General features: G+C 32.7%; 3 protein-coding genes across 3 annotated transcripts; 2 read left to right on the forward strand and 1 right to left on the reverse strand.

The window, feature by feature from the left end:
* The first annotated feature begins 23 nt into the window (after window positions 1–23).
* On the forward strand, window positions 24–5758 carry LOC141332794 (coiled-coil domain-containing protein 87-like). The gene is made up of 16 exons (XM_073837754.1): window positions 24–29; window positions 73–160; window positions 483–562; window positions 926–1080; window positions 1182–1302; window positions 1385–1588; window positions 2454–2573; window positions 2683–2798; window positions 2893–3022; window positions 3131–3231; window positions 3491–3606; window positions 3713–3744; window positions 4394–4558; window positions 4647–4761; window positions 4847–4989; window positions 5068–5758. The coding sequence occupies exons 1-16, from the start codon at window positions 24–26 to the stop codon at window positions 5305–5307; spliced, it is 1932 nt and encodes a 643-aa protein (XP_073693855.1). The 3' UTR covers window positions 5308–5758.
* A 1691-nt stretch (window positions 5759–7449) lies between these two features.
* On the forward strand, window positions 7450–26213 carry LOC141333121 (calcium-independent phospholipase A2-gamma-like). Its single transcript, XM_073838052.1, has 10 exons — window positions 7450–7593; window positions 10993–12024; window positions 14826–14975; window positions 15067–15218; window positions 15813–15907; window positions 15994–16165; window positions 17241–17298; window positions 17383–17577; window positions 22392–22590; window positions 24555–26213. The coding sequence occupies exons 2-10, from the start codon at window positions 11164–11166 to the stop codon at window positions 24827–24829; spliced, it is 2157 nt and encodes a 718-aa protein (XP_073694153.1). The 5' UTR covers window positions 7450–7593; window positions 10993–11163; the 3' UTR covers window positions 24830–26213.
* On the reverse strand, window positions 7961–8440 carry LOC141332795 (A-kinase anchor protein 14-like). Its single transcript, XM_073837755.1, has one exon. The coding sequence runs from the start codon at window positions 8438–8440 to the stop codon at window positions 7961–7963; it is 480 nt and encodes a 159-aa protein (XP_073693856.1).
* Window positions 26214–27118: the final 905 nt, after the last annotated feature.

The following is a 27118-nucleotide window of genomic DNA, read 5'->3' on the forward strand; positions in this document are numbered from 1 at the left end:
TGTTCAAAAACTTTTGACTGGTAATGTATGCAAGTTTATTTAATTAATTAATTTCTGTGTCTACAGATTCAGGAGAAAATCGGAGAGCTGGATCTTCAATGTGTGTATGACCTCCAGCCCTGTAATATGAAGCCAATCATCTATAAGACAGACACACAATGTGCGGCAAGATACACAGATACAAGTGATAGTTTACTCAATGAAAATTCTGTCGTCATATACTCACCCACTTTTATGGAACACAAAAAGAAGATGTAAAAACATAATTTATTTTTTACCTTACAGTGAAAGCCAAGAGGGTGCCTTGATTTCGGAAGGCTATGACATTTGTTATACCAAAAACAAGTGCTAATATTAGCTACTACACAGAGCTGCGTAAAACATGATGACAGAATATTCATTTTTTGTGAACTGTCTCTTTAAAATGATGGATTATAATACAAGATGTGACATCTGGACACTGAATGTATGCATGTGTCTAGGTTCTACAGCCAGTATGTCTTATACACTGAAAGAAGAGCAAGATCAGAGTCCCCGTCAAAACCGGTTGGTCAGGATAAAGGTGACCAGGGACTTTTATAATCTATTCCATTGCACACAAGTTTTCAAACATTTGCATGTAGATTTATATAATCCTTAAAGGGATAGTTCACCTAAAAATGAAAATTCTGTCATTAATTACTCACCCTCATGTCGTTCCAAACCCGTAAGACCTTCGTTCACCTTTGAACACAAATTAGGATATTTTCGATGAAATTTGATGAAAACAGCAAGGATACTTCCACGGTCAATATCTTAATTTGTGTTTCTAAGATGAACGGAGGTCTTAAATGTTTGGAATGACATTAGGGATGAGTAATTAATGACAGAACTTTCATTTTTGGGTGAACTATCCCTTTAAAGATTTCTCTTTCTGTCCTCTTAGGGATGTCACTCCATGCCTGACCTACAGAAGGAGACACTGCTGGAGGAGCTGGAGATAACGCTACTCAATCGGCCTCCAACCCCATTAGCCCCACTGTCCACACATCCTACCTCCAGCCTAGAGAAATGCATCAGTCCTAGGGAGGATCTGAAGAGGTTGGGCTGTTGTTACAAAGCACTCGCACCGCATACTATTTACGGTGTCTGTGTGCAAGAGTAAGGGGAACTGAAACTCATTTGTGTGTATGTGTTTATAGATTATTACAAGAGAGTGTTTATGAGGATGGCGATAACTGTGAGACAGATCTGTGCTCGCTTATAGAATCTCTGACCTGCTATAGATCCAGCAGACTTCAAAGGCTCCAACAAAAACTACAGGTACAGTACATACAGAATTAAACTCAGTGTATAGTGACTATGTCATTTGCAAATCACTGTAACAACAGGCATTTCTTTTTAGAAAATTATGGAGGAAGAGGAGGAAATGAAGAAGCACAAAGTTCTTGTGGAGAAGCCTACACACCCACAAGGAGATGTGGTCAGTGTGGCGTTTTGTCCTCAAACCATCATGCGCACAGCAGTGGCCCGTGTGTCCGCTAGGATTCTCCCAGAGACTATCAAACTTAGCATGTACCCACCAGTCTACAATGACCTCACTAAAGAGGTGAGATCAACAGGGTTATTTTAATATTATTTATAGCTATTATAGTATTTTTAAACACTTTGAATTTTATATATATATATATATATATATATATATATATATATATTTGTTCATTTTAATTTTGTAGTATTTGTTTTTTTATTTAAGTTTTAGTAATTTGGTTGTTTTGTTTTTATTAGTTTTTTATTAATTCTATTTTTGTAAATTAACATTTTAGTTTTAATAATTTTAGTAATTCAGCTTATTTTTTTCAGTTATTTTGTTTAGTTTTAAATTAAATTTTTATATTTTATTTCAGTTTATTTTTACTAAACTTTATCCAAATCTAAATATAACAAAATTTATATATACTGTTCTTTATACATGATTACTATTAATATTATTAATATTCTGTTATTGTATATTTTTATATACCTCATTTATAAATTAAAACTGAAATATGGGACCCTGGACCACAAAACCAGTCATAAGGTTCACTTTTAGGATGGGACAGTATTTGGAAATCACTATTATTTGAAAATCAGGAATATGAGGGTGCAAAAAAATCAAAACTGAGAAAATTGAGAAAATCGCCTTTAAAGTTGTCCAAATTAAGTACTAAGCAATGCATATTACTAATCAAAAAATTAATTTTGATATATTTGCAGTAGGAAATTTACAAAATATCTTCATGGAACATGATCTTTACTTAATATCTTAATGATTCTTGACATAAAAGAAAAATCTATCATTTTTGACCCATACAATGTATTGTTAGCTATTGCTACAAATATACCCGTGCAACTTAAGACTGTTTTTGTGGTCCAGGGTCACATATAAGTTGTCTTATATTGGACTTACCTATATATTAATTCTAAAACTCTAGATTGATTCAGCATCGCTTGCTCTGATGGATCAGAACTTGGTTGAAGAACGGATGGAAATAAGTAAAGTCTTTGAAGAGTTATCCAAAAGTATTTCAACAAAGTATTTCAACTTGGATGAGGTAAGTTGATTTAGACATTGGGGACTAGCTGTAGTATTTTCAAATGTGCATTTCTTTTGGTTTAAGTATAATAACATCATAATGTAAAGCTGCTTTTGATCTTTTGAAGGACCCCAGACTTGAGCCTGCCCTGAAAAACGCCACATTCTGCCCAAAAACAGTGATTAATGACAAACTAATGAACCCGTCACTCAGGAGGCCCAATCCATACAGCATATCCCACAGGTGCTCTTTTCTTTCTTACATTTCTTATGTGTATTTGTGGTTCTTTCACACCACAGAATTAGATATAATCTTTAATTGATTTTCATAAATGCAGAGAGCGAACACAGAGGGCTGCGAACAGGAAAAGGCCTGTGAATGCAACCGCTCGAGCGTACAGAGCCTGGTTTCAGTGGTGGAGATATCAACTATCAATGGATGATTATCTTGACTACATTTCCAGTCAGGTGAATCAATAATAGAGTGTGTGTTTATGGGTAATAAATGCTGAATACATTTGGAATTTGTGGACTTGAATGGATTGTGTTTGTGTTATTTGTGCTCTGGTTTTGAAGGACTCCGATTATCTGTCAGTGCTGTTTCACCTGTATGACAGTGATGATGAAGAGGCAGAGAGACACAAGCTGGCTCAGCTGCAGAGAGATGAGAAGAGAAGGTCTGATGTTAACAGCTGGGATGGGTTTTTTTTTGTTTATCCTTTCACATTTACTCTGGAAATGATGCATGATGGCTTGCACCCATAAGACATCCCTTCAACCTTTAAAGAGATAGTTCACCCAAAAATGAATATTCTGTCATTAATTACTCACCCTCATGTGATTCCAAACCCGTAAGACCTTTGTTCATCTTCAGAACACGAATTAATTTTAATTAACATTTTAATTATTGTATTTTATTTGATCATTCTCTTCCAGAAGGCAGCAGGAAAGGATCAGTTCACTTAGGAGACAGAAACAAGAATTTGTTCCTGGATTCTGGAACATCAACACCATAGAGATGGGAGGATTGGGAAGGGAACCAGAACTCGATGGCATGTTATATATTTCTTAAACGAAAAAGGAAATACTGGTACATTTATAAAAATGCATTAAGTGTCCAAAAGTGTATGAATGAATGCAGAAATATCTGTGTTTCAGAGAAAAATCTAGAAGAGGAAATACGAGATGCAGTGAGTTCAAGTTCCTTTCCTTCCCATTATAAAACACAGCACTTCTGTTTTCCACCGATTGCTCCTACGTCTATCATGTTATGTCGCTGTTATTTTTAGTGCAGGCTTCTGTTTAGCAGAAGGACGTTTGAAACAGTCTAGCTCACAAAGTCACTTTATAGTTACTTTTTTGTACAGTTGAAGTCAAAAGCTTACATACACCTTGCAGAATCTGCAAAATGCTGCATTGTGTTTCGTTTCTGGAGCATCAGTGAGTGTTTGAACCTTCTGTAATGGTTGCATAAGAGTCCCTCAATTGTCCTTTGCGAAAAGATGGATCTCAAAATCATACAGTCATTGTTGGAAAGGGTTTAAATATACAAAAATGCTGAAAAACCAAAGAATTTGTGGGACCCGGAGGATTTTTCTGAAGAACAGCAGGCAGTTTAACTGTTCAAGACAAACAAGGGACACTTTAACAACTATCACCAAAAAACAAACAAACAATAGAGCTGTGGATCATTCAGGTAACAACGTAGTATTAACAATTAAGTGTATGTAAACTTTTGAACAGGGTCATTTTTATAAATTCAACCATTATCTTCAACTATTATTTTCTCTTGTGTACTATATATGTAAACAGATTGTTTGACTGATTAATGTTCTTCAGTCTGAAAAGGACGAATGTGAAGATCCAGCTGTTGGACTTCTGCATGGAGAACAGTTGCAGATCAGGCTAGAGAGGGTCTGGAAGACCCTGCTTGTCCCAGAAGGACAACGACTAGACATGGCCATCAAATACAGCTCCCAAGAGCACAGGGACCATCTGCAGGAGGTAGAGATAATGATAATGAACTCTCCTGGCTTTTCATCATGATCATCTAGGATTTATGTTGTCACGTGGATGTATTGTGTGCCCTCAGGCAATTGCTGCGTGGGAGCAGGCGGCTCGGTTGATCCAGAAGAGGGAGCTCTTGCTCTCCGGGCTGGAGGACTTTGAGAGAGAGGCATCTGACCCCAACAGATTTTTCCAGCGAGGTACATCAGATGCAAAGAACCTTGAAAATTCTTATGAATGAATTAAAATACAAGATAATAATACAGATTCATTGCAAATACTTAGGTTATCATGGCTCATCCATCGCTAGAATGGAAGAGGCAAGTCAAAGAGAGAAGCTCAACTCTCAAATTTCAGTCGTAGACCAAGAATTGTCCAAGGCTGTGGACCACATCACAACCCGCTTCAATGACAACATCAGCTATAAGGTGAGTGCATCAATGCTTGGTTATACGCCACTGGTGATTTGCATTTGAAACTCTTCACTGTTGTTTTGGTTGTCACAGGGTCGGCCGTACAGGGAAAAGATGCGATGGGACCGTACTGAGATGCTATACTGGCTGCAGCAAGAGAGGCGGGTTCAGTCTCTGGAGATGTTTGTAGATGGACGGATGGCTCTGCCTGTAAGGCTTCCTCCTCTGAGCCAAAACCAAGAGCTTTGCTCAGACAACCATCAAATCCTCCAAAAACAACGCCTGTCACGCTGTGAGGGAAGTGGCCAATTATTGCAACACTGCAAGCTTTAAACAAAAATACCAGTGTAGTCCAAATACTAGCAAATAAAGCAAGACCTATCAGTTTTTTACAGACCTGTTTCATGTTGATTACTAGTTTAGTATATTCTTACTAGTTGCTGAAGAACTTAAGACTTCCAATTTTTTGTTTTTAATTATTCATTTTATATTTTTATCCACCTTTTTCTTCCAGTAAGAGTGGGCGCGGCCATTTGTATATTTTATGGGTTTGGCTTCTGATCTCATCCGCGTCCAGCTATTTTTAGCTGAACAAAACAACTTGTTTTGCTGCTTGATATTGCAAATTGTTGTGTCTTACCATATTCTTTTAATGTATTATCTTAATTATAAACACACTGGTTTATAGTGCAAACAGATTTAATGATTACAGCATGTTGTTGTTCTTGCTATTTCCCTATAGCGGATAATTAAACCGAAAGTCTCACAGATATGCAGTTCTGCGTTAAAGAATAAGGTGTATATACCTTTTTTGGTAGCTTAGAAATAAAATCTTAAGCTTAGAAATTATATTGATATGAAATGTGGGGGGAAAATACATTTATTTTTTCACATAGCAATTTTATGTAAAAATTAGCTTTTGTTTTAGTCTCTATTACACACATTGCATGCTAAGTAGAACTAAGAATATCAGCGTAAAGTAAAATAAATACATCACCATATTACTGGTATTACACACCAGTGTTATTTTAGGATCATTGAAATATTCCTAGATTTTATTATATATATATATATATAATTTTTTTTTTTTGGTTTTGTTATTTTTATTCTTTTAAACTAGCTAAAATAAAATAATTTAGTTTTGTTTTTTACAGTTTATGTCACTAAATGTTTATCTTATTTTAAATACTAAATACACTAGCAGTCAAAAGTTTTTGAACAGTAACATTTTTAATGTTTTTTAAAGAAGTCTCTTCTGCTCACCAAGCCTGCATTTATTTGAACCAAAGTACAGCAAAAACAGTACAATTCTGAAACATCTTTACTCTTTAAAATAACTGTCATCTATTTGAATATATTTTATAATGTAGTTTATTCCTGTTATTTTAATGCTGAATTCTTAGCTTTACTCCAGTCACATGATCCTTCAGAAATCATTCTAATATTTTGATTTGCTGCTCAACAAAACATTTATTATAAATATTATGCTAAAAACAGCTGAGTAGAATTTTTCTGATTTTTTGGATGACTAGAAAGTTCAGAAGAACAGCATTTATCTGAAATAGAAATATTTTGTAACATTATAAATGTCTTTATCATCACTTTTGATCAATTTAAAGCACCATTTGGATCTTTCTATTCATCAAAGAATCCTAAAAAAAACTCAACAGTTTAAAATATTGATAATAATAGATAAATAAATGTTTCTTGAACAGCAAATCAGCATATTAGAATGATTTCTGAAGTATCATGTGACACTGAAGACTGGAGTAATGATGCTGAAAATTGAGTTTGATCACAAGAATAAATTACATTTTAAAATATATTTCAATGGAAAACAGTTATTTTAAATATTTGACTGTTTTTGCTGTACTTTGGATCAAATGCAGGCTTGGTGAGCAGAAGAGACTTCTTTAAAAAACATTACAATTCTTGTAGTGTATATATTAAAATATTTTTAAATCTTTAGTTGTTTAGTTGTTTTAATTTTAGTTAAAAATTATTTCCCTGCTACACTGTACATACATATAAAATGATATGTAGTGTAGAAATTACAAATGATAAATAGTAATTTTACATTGTTATTTTATTATTAACCAGCAAATCTGTTCAATATTGTACATGTATTAGACACAGAAATTATCCTTTATCTTACAACACATTTCAAAATAGTAACAGATAATGTTTAAAGTCCTCTTCACAACATTATTACTGTACTGTGCTATTTAATATGTAACAATTATTTTTTTACGTAACTAATCATTCTTTGTTTATAAAGTTATATATCATATATATTTTTTATATATAAATTAATATATAAATAAATATACACATACGTGTGTGTACGTGTATATATATTATTTATTTGATTATTGATTTTTTTGTTATGCTGTTTCACTTACTCCCAGTAGTTGGCAGTGAGCTCTCTCCCGTTTGTTTGTATGTTTCTAATCCACAGAAGAGAAGAGAAGATTCGCAGCGCTCTGATTGGCTGTGTTCACATCACGTCATATTTTCTCTTAACGTTTCCTGTCAATTTTTCCATTTGGGAATCCATACACCTTTCTGTATTCTAAATATTTCTTCACACAATGACAGCGAATACTAAGGAAGCAGCGGGTATGTCATTTTACTTTTATGCTTAATATGTCAATCTCCGACTTAAAAGAGCAGAATGATTCGTTTCATGCAGTCTTGGCTGATCAAAACAACACCAGTGATCCAATGAGCAGCAACAATATACATATGAACAACAATCTTCGATCTCTATAAGAAAATTCAATTTATATATAACGTTAGATAACAATGTATTGTTGAGGTAAAAGTCATTTAGCGTTTAGATAAGTCGATCCACACAAGCAAAATCAGGACATTTTTTGGTAAATATAGTGAAAGTAACGTTACAGTATTTATTTATGAAGCAGCGGTGAAATCATTTTACTTTATTTCCACTGGAAGTGATCGTAAATTGCCATATTTCGAAGTATTAAAAGTCAACAGTGTCCATCAGCAGAGTCTTGTTCTCAATGACATCCATCAGCCACTTTTCTCTGAACCTCGTTTGTCCTGGAATATGTTTGGACCTGTTGGTTTCGACGAGGAAGTGAACGTCCACAGGCAGAGTGTTAGGTTTGATTTTGGAGATTTCTATGGTGAAATAGACGCTGGCTGTGGCTCTCGGGATCGAGGCGGTTGGGGTCGGGATGCTCCATTTGGCTTCATACGGGTACTGCGTTTTGAACTCCAGCTCTGTCTCTTGGAGAAACCTCAGACTGTAGAGCCATCCAGGCTGCTGGATCTCCCATGTGTCCATGTATTTTCTGATCTGTTGCTCTCCGATGTCGATTGTAAAGTCTTTGCAAGAGATCCAGTCGATGTTTTTGATTTTATGCTCACTTTGTGCGATATTTGTGCTGTCCATTTCCATAGCTGTCAGCGTTTCTGAAGTGTTGACATCGGTTTCCATGGCGATGACTGACAGGGGACGGGTGTTGTATCAGCTCGTACACGCAATAAATAATATATAATATTTCAGAAGTATTTTTATATTCCACTCAGTGTTTTTGGATTTTCTCACCTTTTTTATTCATTGTTTCATTCATAAAAATTCGACATTTTTATTTAAAGAAAATTTCGAAGAAGTTACTTTGTTTAGTTGAATGAATGGAGACTTCAAACTAATTCAGTCACAACATTCAACACATTTTCAATAAGTTGAAAATTTCCGCCTTCAGTAAGCCTTTAACTACTAGGAGTTGGTGAGTTTAACTGACTCATTAAAGGAGTAGTTCACTTTTAGAACAAAAATGTACAGATATTGTACTCACCCCCTTGTCATCCAAGATGTTCATGTCTTTCTTTCTTTAGTCTTAAAGAAATGTTTTTTGTTTGTTTGTTTGTTTGTTTGTTTTTTGAGGAAAACATTTCAGGATTTCTCTCCATATAATAGACTTCTATGGTGGAGTTTTGGAGTTTGAACTTCCAAAATGCAGCTTCAAAGGGCTCTAAATGATCCCAGCTGAGGAAGAAGGGTCTAATCTAGCGAAATGATTGGTTATTTTCTAAAAACATTTACAACTTATATACTTTTTAATGTCAAATGCTTGTCTTGCCGAGAAAAGACGAGCATTTGAGGTTAAAAAGTATATAAATTGTAATTTTGTTTTAGAAAATAGCCCATTGTTTTGCTAGATAAGACCCTTCTTTCCTTGGCTGTGATCGTTTAGAGCCCTTTGAAGCTGCATTTTGGAAGTTCAAACTCGGGGGCACCATAGAAGTCCATAATATGGAGAGAAATCCTGAAATGTTTTACTCAAAACACATAATTTCCTTACGCCTGAAGAAAGACAGACATGAACATCTTGGATGACAAGGGGGTGAGTACATTATCTGTAAATTTTTGTTCTGAAAGTGAACTACTCCTTTAATGAATCATTCATACCTGTGTTGTGAATGCACTAAATCAAATAATTTATTAAAATGATTTGACTCAAAACAATTCGTTCACAAACTTGACATCTTACTTCTTTCATTTGTTCCGATGACTTTTAATTCAAATGGGAAAATTATATAATTATTTTAATTATTAAACTATTTAATTATTAAATCAAAAGAAAATATATATTATTTTATCATTTTATATTTTATAGTATAATCATTTTTATTTAATAATACTTTATTAATAACATTTGCATAAATTAAAATGACTCGGATTATTTTACAGACAACCTATAGATAGATAAACTGGTATCTGGTATTAGTAAATGAATTATATATTACTAAGAATAATAAATCATCCAGGATGTCCTACCACAATATTTTTAAATTTAACAATATTACATTTTTAAATAAATATACTATAAATAATATTATAGTAATATTTAAATAATAATAATACAAATATTTCTTAAAACACATTTTCATTAATGTAATAGTCACATTAGTATTTTATGTATGTTATACACACACACACACACACACACACACACATATATATATATATATATATATATATATATATATATATATTGCATACATAAAATACAACATTAATATAAATGCGTAAATTAATATTATTTTGGCATTGTTTTTTAAAATGTAATTTTAAAATATATTTTCTTTTTTTTGACAGTATGTTTGTTACTGTATTAAAAATGTTTACAAATTATTATAATGAGAATTAAGCACTGCATCTGCTCTTGCTTCATTTGTAAGGCCCATTGTCTTTATGCAAAATATAATTTCTTTTTATTATTATTATTATTATTTTGTATATATTCTTATAATATTTAAAGTATATTTAGTTGAAAATGAAATATTGTTTAATTTAGAAAAATGTAATTTTAAAATATTTTAGTTTCTTTTTTTTAGACAGGACAATGTTTGTGACTGTATTACATGAATGAAAATGTGTTTTAAGAAATATTGTTATTATTATTATTTAAATATTACTTTGTGACTATTTAGTTAAAAATGAAAATATTGTATAGGTTATTTATTTAAAAATGAAATATTGTTAAATTAAAAAATATTGTGGTAGGATGTCCTGGATTATTTATTATTCTTAGTAATATATAATTCATTTACTAATACCAAATACCAGTTTATCTATCTATAGGTTGTCTGTAAGCTAATCCGAGTCATTTTAATTTATGCAAATGTTATTAATAAAATATTATTAAATACAAATTATAATATTATAAAATACAAAATGAAAAAATAATATATATTTTCATTTGATTTAATAATTAAATTAACAAAATGTTGGAAAAGCATAATGAATGCTCATGCTCATGTTTCATAAATGAGGCCCATTGTCTTCATGAAGAAATTCCTTCTTTTTATAACATCGTATTCACTTTGAATATTAAATATTATTATTCCAGGGTGTTGCTATGCAGTTGCTCAAAGGTTCTGACTGCTTTTAGCACAATGCTATGCAGTTTTTTTTTCTTATGGTTCCTTAATATTAAACATTATTCATTTAATGATAACAAATAACAATCTTTCTCATTACAGGTCAACTTTAAAATGAGAAAATCCTCCTCCTCGTGTATTATGACGTAGTTCGTATCAGGTGGATGTGAAATGGCTAAAGCTTTGACTGAGCTCTGCAGGGATCGCCAGCTCTGATGCCCAATCCACACACGTGTGTTTTCTCAAGGAATATCCCTCGAGTAACCTCGCCGCATGTCACGCATCAGGAGCACACTGGACACCGTTACCAAAGCCGTGAGCGGAACGGTGAACACCGACCTCCTTGCCAAGTTTACACGCCTCAAACCCGATGCCACCCAGAGCAAAACTAAAGAGGTTAAAGTAGAATGTCCCAACGCAGAGGCTGGAGCTGTCATGACCATGGCGGCACCTGAGCCACCCAGAGAGAAAGAGGTGAAAAAAGACATAGAACCTCATAAAGAACCCCCAAAATCTGTTAGTAGTCTGTCGAGCAGTGCGGGAAACGCCACCAGTGCGGTTGCGAAGCAAACGCTGCAACGTTTCCAGCCCGCAGCGTTCACAACCAACATGGATGAAACGTACAATCACCTGGCTGAACATGTCAATACCTACTTTGGAAGCGACCCACGAGATGACAAAAGATCACAACTGGTTAAAGGAGAAACTACGTCCACGACATCTCAGATCCAAAAAAGTACCAAGGATCATATCCTAATGGCAGCACCTGTGTCCCATAGATCCACACCAGAAACACCCCCTGCTATTGACAAGGAAGGCTCCGTCCCAAGTCCACAAGCCCCTTCAGCTCCAGCTCCAGCTCAGGATGAGGGTGTTTCAACCATCCCCATATCGCCAAGAAAGGGCATCAGTCATTACCTGTCCTACCCCCGGCCCAGTGTCCAGGCCTTTGTAGGAAACTACATCGCCCCTCTAGTCCCAAAGTTCAGAGCGGATTCAAAGAGTGCCACACCAGCGAAGGACAAAACCTCTGGATCTGAAGTAGCCGCGGCCCAGGATGCAAAGAGTGCAGAAAGCAAGGAGCAAAAAGAGGCAGAAGAGAAAGCACAGAGACTGCTGTCTCAGAGGGAGAAGGTAGAATATTATTTTGAGGAATAATGGTGTTATCTAGCGAAACAATCGGTTTCCAAGCATACTGTTCCTGCGAGTATAACACATGATTATTATTTCTGCTAATAATCCCGCATATATCCAAATAAATTCCGGTGGCCTGGCAATTTCTCCTGGTGCTCGCAATTTGGGCCATTTGCATGCGCAGGCTATACCGTCAAAATATTTTAACTTTACTTGCTATGGTTTCATTCTCGTAATTTTGACTTTATTCTCAAAACATTTCGACTTTATTCTCAAAACATTTCGACTTTATTCTCAAAACATTTCGACTTTATTCTCAAAACATTTCGACTTTATTCTCAAAACAAGTTCGACTTTATTCTCAAAACATTTCGACTTTATTCTCAAAACATTTCGACTTTATTCTCAAAACATTTCGACTTTATTCTCAAAACATTTCGACTTTATTCTCAAAACATTTCGACTTTATTCTCAAAACATTTCGACTTTATTCTCAAAACATTTCGACTTTATTCTCAAAACATTTCGACTTTATTCTCAAAACATTTCGACTTTATTCTCAAAACAAGTTCGACTTTATTCTCAAAACATTTCGACTTTATTCTCAAAGCAAGTTCGACTTTATTCTCAAAACATTTCGACTTTATTCTTAAAATATTTCGACTTCATTCTCGAAACATTTTGACTTTATTCTCAAAACATTTTATCTTTATTCTCAAAACAAGTTCGACTTTATTCTCAAAACATTTTAACTTTATTCTGGAAACATTTCGACTTTATTCTCAAAATATTTCGACTTTATTCTCGAAACATTTCGACTTTATTCTCAAAACATTTCGACTTTATTCTCAAAACATTTCGACTTTATTCTCAAAACATTTCGACTTTATTCTCAAAACAAGTTCGACTTTATTCTCAAAACATTTTAACTTTATTCTGGAAACATTTAGACTTTATTCTCAAAACATTTCGACTTTATTCTCAAAACATTTCGACTTTATTCTCAAAACATTTCGACTTTATTCTCAAAACATTTCGACTTTATTCTCAAAACAAGTTCGACTTTATTCTCAAAACATTTTAACTTTATTCTGGAAACATTTCGACTTTATTCTCAAAACATTTTAACTTTATTCTGGAAACATTTAGACTTTATTCTCAAAACATTTTAACTTTATTCTGGAAACATTTCGACTTTATTCTCAAAATATTTCGACTTTATTCTCGAAACATTTCGACTTTATTCTCAAAACAAGTTCGACTTTATTCTCAAAACATTTCGACTTTATTCTCAAAACATTTCGACTTTATTCTCAAAACAAGTTCGACTTTATTCTGGAAACATTTCGACTTTATTCTCAAAACATTTCGACTTTATTCTCAAAACATTTCGACTTTATTCTCAAAACATTTCGACTTTATTCTCAAAACAAGTTCGACTTTATTCTCAAAACATTTTAACTTTATTCTGGAAACATTTCGACTTTATTCTCAAAACATTTTAACTTTATTCTGGAAACATTTAGACTTTATTCTCAAAACATTTCGACCTCATTCTTAAAACATTTCGACTTTATTCTCGAAACATTTCGACTTTATTCTCAAAACATTTCGACCTCATTCTTAAAACATTTCGACTTTATTCTCAAAACATTTCGACCTCATTCTTAAAACATTTCGACTTTATTCTCAAAACAAGTTCGACTTTATTCTCAAAACAAGTTCGACTTTATTCTGGAAACATTTCGACTTTATTCTCAAAACATTTCGACTTTATTCTCAAAACATTTCGACTTTATTCTCAAAACATTTCGACTTTATTCTCAAAACAAGTTCGACTTTATTCTCAAAACATTTTAACTTTATTCTGGAAACATTTCGACTTTATTCTCAAAACATTTTAACTTTATTCTGGAAACATTTAGACTTTATTCTCAAAACATTTCGACCTCATTCTTAAAACATTTCGACTTTATTCTCGAAACATTTCGACTTTATTCTCAAAACATTTCGACCTCATTCTTAAAACATTTCGACTTTATTCTCAAAACATTTCGACTTTATTCTCAAAACATTTCGACTTTATTCTCAAAACATTTCGACTTTATTCTCAAAACATTTCGACTTTATTCTCAAAACAAGTTCGACTTTATTCTCAAAACATTTCGACTTTATTCTCAAAACAAGTTCGACTTTATTCTCAAAACATTTCGACTTTATTCTCAAAACATTTTAACTTTATTCTGGAAACATTTAGACTTTATTCTCAAAACATTTCGACCTCATTCTTAAAACATTTCGACTTTATTCTCGAAACATTTCGACTTTATTCTTGTAACGTTTTGTCTATATTTTCGAAACATTTCGACTTTATTCACAAAACATTTAGACTTCATTTTCGAAATTTCTTCTTTATTCTCAAAACATTTAGATGTTAATTTCGAAACATTTCGACTTTATTCTCGAAACATTAACATTCTCAACTTTCCACTTTATACTCAACATTTCCGCTTTATTCTTGAATCATTTCAGCTTTATTCTTAAAACATTTTGACTTTATTCTCGAAACCTTCTGACTTTATTCTCTAAACATTTCGACTTTATTCTCATAATTTTGTCTTAATTCTCATAATATTTCAACTTTAATCTCTAAATATTATGACTTTAATCTCGTAATTTTAGATTTGTATTATTTTTTAACATCGCACTAAAATGCTGTTGTATTAAACTTTGATATTTTAGTGTGGAATTAAATAAGAATGTTTAAGAATTAAACGTAATTGTTCTGTGTGTGTATATAGATTATAGCACGTGTTAGTGTGGATAACCGAACCAGAGCACTGGTCAAGAGTCTTCAACGAGTCACGGATGTGAAGATCAACATCAGCAGGGTGGAAGAACTGAGCTTCCACCTGTTGGAGTTTCCTGAGACCAGAGGAGTGGCAGTAATTGTAAGTTTGTGTTCAGATTTATTTTTGTGCATTGTAATTTCCATCAATAACTTTCTGTGTTTCATTGCTTCCTTTCTCTCACTGTCTGTAGGAGAAGGTCATCCCGTGTCTTCTGCGTTTGAGGCAGGCAAGAGATGCCAACCTGCAGGCTGCAGTGAGACAAGCTCTGGCCCTGGTGGGGTACACTGACCCGGTCAAAGGCAGAGGGATACGTGTCCTCTCCATCGATGGAGGAGGGACCAGGTGACACACAGCTGACAGCTGGGGAAAATGATTAACCTAAAGTTAACAGATTGTGAAAGTACTTTTAGGATAAATGTAGGTCAGCCCAAATTTACCTAAAAGTAGGTCATCCAAAAATAGAACTGACACAATTTTGCAATCCCATTAGGTGTTGTCAGTCATTGTAGGCCAATTTTCATACTTTTGTCATGATTTTACCAGGAATAAAAAAATAAAATAAAATCACAGCAGTGGAATATGATATTCTTAAGATATGATATACTTAAAGTAAAATATATATAATCGCTGTAATAAATAATGTGCAATTGTCGATATTTATAAATCTATAGATATAATTATCAATTAAAAACCATATGGTATATTTAAATTTGAATTTAAGTAAGCATCAATAAGCTAAAATGTAATTAAAAGTAGTAAAAAACACTAATAAAATTTAAAACAAATAACAAAAAAAAAATGATATTGTCCATGCCAACTATTATTTTGTTTCAGAGAATTTATCCTTACATTTTATGTTATAAGATGTATACTGTATGTGCAGTGAAATGTAATGTGTGCAGGACAGGTCTGTTAAGGGATGTATTTGTTTTGCAGGGGTTTGGTTGCATTACAGGCTTTGCACAGGCTGGAGAATCTGACAGGGAAGCCCATCTACCAACTGTTTGACTACATATGTGGAGTTAGTACAGGTATATTATAATTACTACTTGGAAAAAATCTGTTAGATATAGGAATGAACAAACATCCTTTAAATCTGAGTTTTTTTTTTCCGTAGGGGCCATCCTGGCCTTAATGCTGGGTGTGTTCCAGTTCCCTCTGGATGAGTGTGAGGAACTGTATCGGAAGTTAGGAACTGATGTCTTTAAACAGAACTTAATTGTGGGTACAGTTAAAATGGGATGGAGTCATGCGTACTATGACAGCCAGACCTGGGAAGAGATCTTGAAGTAAGACAATGAAGTCAATAAGCCTATTTTATTTTATTATTTTATTTCATTTCGTTTCTAAAATTATTTTAAAGTGACTTAAACAGAATTGTATTATTTATTTATTTATTTTATTGTATTTTAAAGTTATTTTAAAAGTGACTTGAACAAGCCCATATGAAACTGAATTTTATTATTTTATTTTATTTTATTATTATTTTTAAAGTTATTTTAAAAGTGACTTGAACAAGCCCATATGAAACAGAATTGGATTATTTATTTTCTTTATTTTTAAAATTTAATTTAAATTAATTTAATTTGTTTAAAGTTATTTTAAAAGTGATTTGAACAAAGCCCATATGAAACAGAATTTAAATTTTATTTTATTTATTTTTTAATTTTATTTATTGTTTTTAAGTTATTTTAAGTGACATGAACAAGCCCATATTTTTTTTAGTTATTTTAAAAGTGACTTGAACAAGCCCATATGAAACTTAATTTTATTTTTATTGTATTTTATTAATATATTTTTAATTATTTTAAAAATGACTTGATCAAGCCCACATGAAGCAGAATTGTATTATTACTTTTTTTACTTATATAATTTAATTTAAAAAAAGTTATTTTAAAAGTGATTTGAACAAGCTCATATGAAACATTTATGTATTTATTTTATTATTTTTTATTTTATTGTAAAAGTGACTTGAACAAGCCCATATCATACAGCATTTTATTTAATTTTTTATTTAAGTTAATTACTTTTTTAAGTTATTTTAAAAGTGACTTGAATAAGCTCATATGAAACAGAATTGTATTACTTATTTTGTTTTATTTACTTTATTGCCATTGTAAATTGCAACAGTTTGGAGCTAAAATGGTAAAGGTATGGTACAATGGTAATGGTAAAAAGGTAAAGAGATGTATACAACCGCACTGAAATTAAAGGAAAATTAAATCGTATTAAAAAATAGAGTACCATAATAATAAAATAACAGGTAAAGAATTTTAAACAATTTTAAAGTGATTGTAGAACAGTGTATTGCTCATTTACTGTTTTCATTTTGTTTTATTTTAATGTTTTGTTTATTCTCACCAGAGAACGAATGGGACCTGCACTAATGATCGAGACGTCCAAAAACCCTAAATGCCCCAAGGTGGGTTTCAATATATATTTGTTATTAAAAAAAGCAATTCTCATCTTTTAACAGTTAAGATAAATCACTCAATGCTTCCTCTAGGTGTCAGCAGTGAGCACCATAGTGAACAGAGGCCTGCCGCTGAAGGCGTATGTCTTCAGGAATTATAACTTCCTGCCAGGGGTTCGCTCACACTACTTGGGCGGCTGCCAGCACAAAATGTGGCAGGCCATTCGAGCATCCTCCGCTGCTCCAGGATACTTCCAGGAATTCGGACTAGGAAATGACCTCCACCAGGTAAAGCACGCAAAGCCCGGTCTACATTATCTCCATTACATTTCTATTAGCTCTCAACTCATTCTTACATTTTTTAAGGCTAACTATTACTTTTGAACGTGTGACGTCATCCTCGCTCAGACATCTTTGGAGTATTGAGAATCATTACAAACCCTTTTAGCTTCTTGTGAGACGAAGAGGGAGGAAAAAAAAACTGTGCACATACATGCACTCAGGCTATTGCCTGCGCTGTCTCATCAGGGCCGCACATTCAGACTCATTAGTGTTGTTCTTGAGTGCCGTCACTTAGGGCACTTCAGCTCGTCTGTCTTAAAGTGCCTCTCAGATTGCTTTTGAAGAGATTCCTGTCAGAGAGATTGTTGGATTTTCCGATTCACCTCTTTCTGAATCATATTAGCCATGAAGCGTGGCTGCGTACTTGCAGTATGCATCTAGATTCGCATAAACCAGGTTTGTAAGGGAAAGTGTATTATTTGGAATAGTTTATATTTCTGAATATGTGTCTGCAGTGCCCTGGAGTAGCTGTCAGGTCTTTTTGCCTGTCTGCCTGTCTTCATCCAGTTCAAACTGGCACGGTCCCACCGCTGCCACACTGAACGTACCCTCACAGCCTGAGATTTCATCAGCCAAACGGCAGACGTTAATGTTGAATCGTAGCCCTGAGCGGTGCCTGTTGAGCCATCAGGAAGGCGACATTCTGTCCGTCTGCCTATTGACACCCACTAAGTTCGCATACAGCTTTTCACAATGTCCCTGTTGTCCCCAAAAAGGCCAATAAAGCTGTTGGTCACTGAGCTAAATGAATGCCCAGATTCATTCAGAGTCTGATGAGAGCCGAGGTCAATAGAAAGATGGGTCTGTTATTGTATAGGAATGGTGGTAGAAAACAGCATGTGATAGATTGAAATGACTATATTAATTATTTTTTAATTGATTAAATAATATTAATATTTTTTCAAAATAATTAGTATATTAATCTATTCAGAATGCATTCAAAATACAATTTATAAAAAAAAAATGTATTGCATAAAATAAAAAAAAGACCTGATGTTACATGGCTAAATTAATTGATTTTTTTACGTTCATTAAAAATTAATTTTTATTTGGTTTTATTCATAGTACATTTAAAATACAGCCTATTTTTGAATTAAAAATCTTTTTTGATACTTTTTGGAGGCATAAACTAAAAAATTATAGATGTCACAAGTAAATAATGTCTTTTTTAATTTGTTAATTTATTCAAAATACATACAAATATGTTTCTATATTTTAGGTCAAATTTTTATCTTTATTCATAATAAATTAACAATACAGCCCATTCTTAAATTAAAACTCATTTTGATATTTTTTTAGGCATAAACTAAATAATACAGATGTCAAAAGCAATAAGTAGATGTCAAAAAAATAATATGAATTTATAAAAAATACCTACAAATATATCTGAATATTTTATGTTATTTTTTTTATATTGTTTTATTATTAATAGATGCTAGAAGTAAATTACATGTTTTTTGGTTATTTATTAAAAAAAATATTCATTTATTAAAAATACATAAAAAATATGTTATATTTTATATAACATTTTTATATTGTTTTATTAATAATGCATTAATAATATGTCCCGTTCTTGAATTAACCAAAATAATTTTGATGTTTTTTGGAGGCATACACTAAAAAAAAAATAGATGTCACAAGTAAATGACATGTATTTTTTTATTCATAAATCATTTATAATCTTCTAATTTAATTAAAATACATAAATATATTTTTGATTTTATTTAATATTTGCATATTATTTTATTAATAATACATCAAAAATACAACCCATTCTTGAATGATTTTTTAAATAAATATCTTTTAATCTATTACTTTTTAACCTAGATTTTTATATTTTATATAATATTTTTAGTTTTATTCATAATACATTAAAATACAGCCAATTCTTGAATTAAATTGAGATATTTTTTGGAGACTGCATGTTTTTTTTTCAGTTAATTTAATAATATTTTTAATCTATAAATTGATTTAAATGCATAAAAATATAGTTAAATTTTGAATTAAAATTAATTTTGATATTATTATGGGAAATAAATAAAAAAAATGAGATATAGGCCTATCACATGAGGTAAATGACGAGATTTTTTTCTATTTTTTTTAATACTAAATTATGCATAACGTATAAAAAATATAGCCCATTCCTGAATTAAAATACATTTTTGAGAGCATAAACAAAATTTTTTATTATTTTAATATTTTATTTGGAGTGGCCTTAACATGAAAAATGTCATAATATGGATATGTGACCCTGGACCACAAAACCAGTCATAAGGTAAAATTTGACAAAACTGAGATTTATACATCATATGAAAGCTCAATAAATAAGCTTTCTATTGATGTATGGTTTATTAGGATAGGACAATATTCGGCTGAGATACATCTATTTGAAATCAGAAATCTGAGGATGCAAAAAAATCTAAAAGACTGAGAAAATCACCTTTAAAGTTGTCCAAATTAGGTTCTTAACAATGCATATTACAAATCAGAAATTACATTTTGATATGTTTACAGTAGGAATTTTACAAAAAATCTTCATGGGACATGAACTTTACTTAATTTCTTAATGATTTTTGACATAAAAGAAACATCAAAAATTTTGACCCATGCAATGTATTTTTGGCTATTGCTACAAATATACCCCAGCGACTTAAGACTGGTTTTGTGGTCCAGGGTCACATATGGTAATGAAGAAGAAAGCCTTATTCTTCTGTTCTTCTGTTATTATTTGTAGATATTTACAAAAAATAAATAAATAATTGTTCATTTTTTATTAATAGTTGAAAAACTTATCCTTTTCCTTTTCCTACCTTTAAAAAGATTCTTCCCTTTCTTTATAATGGACACTCCCATGCACCATTGACCCACATGATGCTTTGATGCGTCTTATTAGATATAATCCTCATTTTGCGGTCAAATGTTCTTTGGAGAACACTAGATGGGAAATTTAGAGTGACATTGTCCTCAGGGAAGGCCTAATTTATTGGCGTACAAGATGAGAATGAACCATTTTTAGATGCTATTCATTTTTCATCTAATAGTCCATGTAGCTGATTCAATTTTTTTGGCCTAAGGGCCGAGCAAACCCACTTAATGCACATTCAATAGGTTAATCTTCTCATAGTTCCACATTCAACGCTGCTGTGCGATGTTTTGATGTATGTTTTTACTGTGTGGGATGAATGTGTCCTCATTAAAATGCAAATGTAGTAGAGGCTCTTGGCTCTAAAACCTGTTGCCAACAGAGCACTCGATGCCCGGGACTCCGAATGCCACCAATGGCAGAACCTCTCTCTATCTTTCGCTTGTTCTCTCTCTCTTTCTTGCTCTGAATAGCTCTTCAGTTGCTTCTCCACATGCCTGGGCTCTAATCTGTTACGCATACTCTCCTCAAGGACTCTCAACCATCAAACAAGGAGTCAGTCCTCTACTGTTTGTTTGTTTTTCTTCTTCACTGATTGATTCATTGATTCCTTTAGTAAAAGAATAGTTCACCCAAAAATCTGTCGAAATTTACTTTTTACTTAAACTTGACCATTCATTTTCATTATATGGAAACGAGCAGCCTGGACATTCTGCTAAACATCTCCTTTTGTCTTCCACAGAAGACAAGTTTGAAAGTCTTGATAATGATAAAAGTGTTAGTTCTTGGTGAAATATCCATCTAATTCATTAGCTTTGGACTCAGAAATCAATGTACAGTTCAATAATACGCATCGGTATCTGTGTCACTAAAATGTAGGGCATATTAGAGGAATGAGGGATGCTGTCTAGTGGACGATTTCATCTTGTTTTCTCTGATGTGCTCCTTAAAGGAGGCAGGGAAATGGAGAAGGATGATGCCAAGTAAATAGATTTCACATGCCTCAGGTGAAATGAACACATCTACCCACGTCTCCTATGGAGGAGAGATCCTGCGTCCATTATAGTCTACAGTGATGATTCCCATAATCATATCAGCTAGAAATGCAAATTCACCTCTTTTATGTTGTACCTCTAGTATTTTAAAGAATAACCCAGATTTTCACAAAGAAACCAAAATAGAACGGTTATTTTGGCGGAAATGGGGGGTGTAAACTTTTGAACGGAATGAGAATGTGTACATTTTTCTTATTTTGCCTAAATATCTTTTATTTTTCATTTAGTATTGCCCTTCATAAGCCACAGAAGATACTAGACAAAATAAGTTACATTTATCCTGATCTTAAAATTCAAAAGTTTTCACCCCCGGCTCTTAAAGCATTGGGTTTTTTTTTCCTTCTGGGGCATCAGTAAGCATTTGAACCTTCTGTAATAGTTGTATATGAGTCCCTCAGTTGTCCTCAGTGTGAAAAAATGGATCTCAAAATCATACACTCATTGTTGGAAAGGGTTCAAATACACAAAAATGCTGAAAAAAAATTGTGGGATGAAGGATTTTAAACTGAACAAAAATAAAAAACACAGCTGTGGATCATTCAGGTAACAACACAGTATTAAGAATTAAGTGTAACTCAACTATTATTTTCTCTTGTGGGCTATATGTAAACATCTTTATGTGAAATATCTTACTCAGGTCAGTACTGAAAAAAAATCATTTTATATGATCCCTCTTATTTTGGTAAAATAATGAACATTTTGCAGATTCTGGTTTATTTAAACTTTTGACTTCAACTGTATATATAGCATATTTTAGCACAAATGAACCAATTGCTTTCCCACTCGTATAGTTACCTGGCTGAGATGTTGTTAAAATTGAATTGATTCGTGTTTTTATCCAGGATGGTGGTCTCTTGATCAACAATCCTACTGCTCTGGCCATCCATGAGAGCAAGTGTTTGTGGCCCAACACACCTGTGCAGTGTGTGGTATCTCTGGGCACAGGACGCTACGAAACCGTTGGCAAGACCAGTTCGAGCACTTATACTAGCTTGAAGACCAAAATTACCAATGTCATCAGCAGCGCCACTGACACTGAAGGTGAGATGATGGGGTCACATGATCATATCTTTCCACTGGTAGTAAGGTAATTGTGTCTTTATATCACAATTCTGACTTTTTTCTCAGAATTGTGAAATATAAACTCACAATTGTGAGTTATAAAGTCAGAACAGTGGGATATAAAATTGCAAATTGACTTCTTTTCTCTGAATCGCGTGATATGAACTCACAATTGTGAGAAACATTTGAGTTGTGAGTTTTTTTTTCCTGAGAATTGACTTTTCCTTGCAATTGAATAATTGGGAGATATTAACTCACAATTGCGAGTTATAAGGTCAGAAAGTGGGTTATAAACTTGCAATTAGGAGAAATCAAGTCAAAATTGCATTTTTTTAGACTTTTTCTCACAATTCTGACTTTTTTTCTCAGAATTGCATATGAACTCACAATTGTGAGAAATAGTCAGAATAGAGACTTTTTTTGTAGAATTCTGACTTTTTTCTCAGAATCGTATGATATAAACTCACAATTGCAAGTTTTTCCAAGATTTCTGAGACTTCCAAGACTTTTTTTCTTGCAGTTGACTTTTTGTCACAGAATTGTGAGATATTAACTTGCAACTGCGAGTTATTTGTGACCCTGGACCACAAAACCAGTCTTAAGTCGCTGGGGTATATTTGTAGCAATAGCCAAAAATACATAGTATGGGTAAAAATTATTGATTTTTCTTTTATGCCAAAAATCATTAGGAAATTAAGTAAAGATCATGTTCCATGAAGATTTTTTGTAAAATTCCTACTGTAAACATATCAAAATGTAATTTTTGTTTAGTAATATGCATTGTTAAGAACTTAATTTGGAGAACTTTAAAGGTGATTTTCTCAGTATTTTGATTTTTTTGCACCCTCAGATTCCAGATTTTCAAATAGATGTATCTCAGCCAAATATTGTCCTATCCTAACAAACCATACATCAATAGAAAGCTTATTTATTGAGCTTTCATATGAAGTATACATCTCAGTTTTGTCAAATTTAACCTTATGACTGGTTTTGTGGACCAGAGTCACATTTGTTTTTTTTCTGAGAATTCTGACTTTTTCTCACAATTCAGATTTTTTTTTTTTTCAGAATCGCATGATATAAATTCAATATTGCGAGAAATACAGACAGAATAGCGAGTTTTTTCTTAGAATTCTAACTTCTCACAATTTTGATTTTTTTCTTGCAATTTTATTTTTTTGTCTTAGAATTGTGAGATATAAACTCACAATTGCAAGATATAAACTCACAATTGCGAGTAATAAAGTCAGTACAGTGGAATATAAACTTGCAGTTGCAAAAAATAAAATCAGAATTGCAATTTTCTTCAGAGAATTCTGACCTTTTCTCACAATTCTGAATTTTATTCTAAGTTTCGCTTGATATAAACTCACAATCGCGAGAAGTAGTCAGAACTAGAAGTAGTTTTTTCTCAGAATTGTGAGATATGAACTCGCAATTGCGTTATAAAGTCAGAACAGTGGGATATAAACTTGCAGTTGCAGGAAATATAGTCAGAATTCCAAGTTTTCTTTGAGAACTTAGACTTTTTCTCACCATTCTGACTCCTTTTTTTCTCAGTATCACATGATATAAACTCACAATTGTGGGAAATAGTCAGAATTGCGAGGTTTTCCAAGAAATCAGACTTTTTTTTTTTTTTGCAATTCTGACCATTTTTCTTAGAATTGTGATATATAAACTCACAATTGCAAGTTATAAATTCAGAATTGGGGGATATATAAACTCACAATTGTGAGTTTTAAATTTAAAACAGTGGGATATATACTTCCAATTACAGGAAATAAAGTCAAAATTGCAAGTTTTCTGTGAGAATTTAGACTTTTTTCCTCACAATTCTGACTTTTTTTCTCAGAATCGCATGATATAAACTTGTGGTGGAATCTATTGTTTGTCAATCACTACATAAACCCTGTATTAATTAATCTCTTCTTATATTATAGAGGTTCACACAATGCTGGATGCCCTCCTCCCTCCAAACACTTATTTCCGTTTTAACCCTTACATGAGTGAAGACATCCCATTGGACGAGAACAGACAGGAGAGGCTGGACTTCCTGCAGGCTGAGGGTCGCAGCTACCTGGAGCGTAACGAGAATAAGTTAAAGAAAGTGGCAAGTGTTCTCACTCAAGAAAAGGGCGTCGTTCAGAAGCTAGCCGAATGGGCCCAACTTAAAGCTGACATGTACGATGGCCTTCCTTTTCGCTCCAAACTCTGAATCTTACACTATAAACCAAACTAGCACAACCACTGACCTTCTCCATTGCCTGTTTAACATATATCAAGGTAAACTGTGCACTGCAGTGGAATTAGGTGTTACATATGTTGCTGTATTACAGGGAATCAAGGCTATTGCCTCATATTGACGAGCACATAAGAAGGTTTGATTTGAAGGCTTTGTTGGTTGTAAGGACAGTTATTGTTTACCTAGTCTTCAATGAAACAAAGAGCTTGAAAGCTACCATTTGCAGTTGCTGCTTTTGAATTGTTGGGATATGCTAATGTCATTTTGATCCATTAATTTGCAGTAGGATAAAGTTGCTGTTGTGTAACGTCTCTCCTCAAGAAAACCTTTAGTAATAGTCGACTGAACTGACAGTACTGTAGATAGCATGAGGTGAACTGCTAAATGCACAGACTAAAGTGTGTGGAAATAATTTTCAATCAAAACTTTTTAATTTTTTATTTAAACTCTAATTACTAACCTTGTAATTTTATGCCAGACCGCAAAGGGATCCAACAGCACTGATGTTTTAAACATTTTGCACCCAGTGTTTTGAAATTGCAGTTGTGCTATTGCTGAAGATGGCTTGCATTGATTATTTTGGAAATGCTAATGAAAAAGATCATTGATTTTGTGTATTACGTTGGATTGCCTCAGCCGCTTTTCAGTATTCAATTTTATTTGCTTCTGCATGCACTTGGCTGGAAAATATTTTACATAATTTATTGATTCTGTTTAAATCAAGTGTATAATATTGTAAAATATCATTAATCCTTTGAATGCGTAAAACTAGTGTGTAAAAAATCAGTAAAATTATAACAGTGTTGTAGATTTAATTTTAACAACTTGAAATGCCATTTTCCTAACACCTCAACACTGTATTGATTGATGATTATGAAGAAAAATAAATAATTTTAAACTTCAATTTATGTCATGGTTAATAGCTTTTCTCTCTAAAGCTGTCACACAAGTTTTGTTTAAGTATATAAATCTGTTAGATTGTCTTAAAGGGATAGTTCATCCAAAAATGAAAATTCCGTTCCAAACCAATAAGACCTTTGTTCGTCTTCGGAACACAAATTAATGTATTTTTGATGAAATCCTACATTCAGTGTCCAGAAAGGTAGTAAGAACATCGCTAAAACAGTCATGTGACATCAGTGGTTTAATTGTAACTTTATGAAGCTATAAGAATACTTTTTGTGGCCCTTTAATAAGCTATTTTGTTTCCTCCTAATATTGATAAAAAGAATTAAAAAAAAAAAATCTAAATTTACATCTTATTAATTAGTTAATTTTGCTTCAAATGAATGAGAAGGTATGTCAAAACTTTTGGTCTGTACTGTTTATTTTTCTGTTTATTAAAGTTTTTACTCTACATTTGTGCAGTTTTCAGTGGGTTAGTGATATATTTTAAATATATATAAATTAATAAATAAATATTTTTTTAAATGGGTTTTTATACAAAAACTGCTTTTTTATGTAAAATTCACTTTATAAAAGACCCACATTTCTAACTTTAATTCATGGGGATAACATGGATAATTTCACATGGTTTAGTGTAAGATTTTTGCCCATCTTTTGGAAAATCCATTTTTAAAAGTAAAAAAAACAACTACAAATAACTTTTACCAGTAGGTGGCTGCAGAGCTCCACTATTTGCTATTTGCTATTTGACCACCTGAAAGATATTTTTTCACAAGTTTTTTCAGTTGAATTCATATCTACAGTACAGACCAAAAGTTTGGACACACCTGAATGAGAAGGTGTGTCCAAACTTTTGGTCTGTACTGTATATCTACACTTTATTATTTGTTTGATTTGTAATTAATCTGGTAGTATTTAATAGCAACAATAATTACAATTGCTACTCAAAACTAGCCCAATCATGTTTCGGGGGGTCCCCCATTAATAATAACATTCCAAGTGGTAAAATACAAGTTTTTTTAGTGGGGTTCCCTTGGTAAAATGCACATTCTGAGGTCTAAATATTACGTTATTGGGGTCGGAGATGAAAAACAACTTGCTGCAACAATGTTAAAGTAGAATGATTCTGCAGGAAAACCGTAGACTTGGCAACCCTTAGTGTACTTGGGTTGAAGCGATTTTGATAATGTGATATTTAGCCCCTGAAATGTGAATTTAACCAGGGGAACCTTGCCAAAAAATGTGAATTTTATCCCTGGGTTGCGATTTTTACCGGGGACCCCTCCGAAACATGATTAGGCTAGGTTTGAGTAGCAGTTGGGCAGGTTTTGTTGTGAAAACCTGGCAACCCTGCAG

The sequence above is a fragment of the Garra rufa genome, chromosome 4 (genome assembly GCF_049309525.1).
Source record: "Garra rufa chromosome 4, GarRuf1.0, whole genome shotgun sequence".
NCBI lineage: Eukaryota > Metazoa > Chordata > Actinopteri > Cypriniformes > Cyprinidae > Garra > Garra rufa.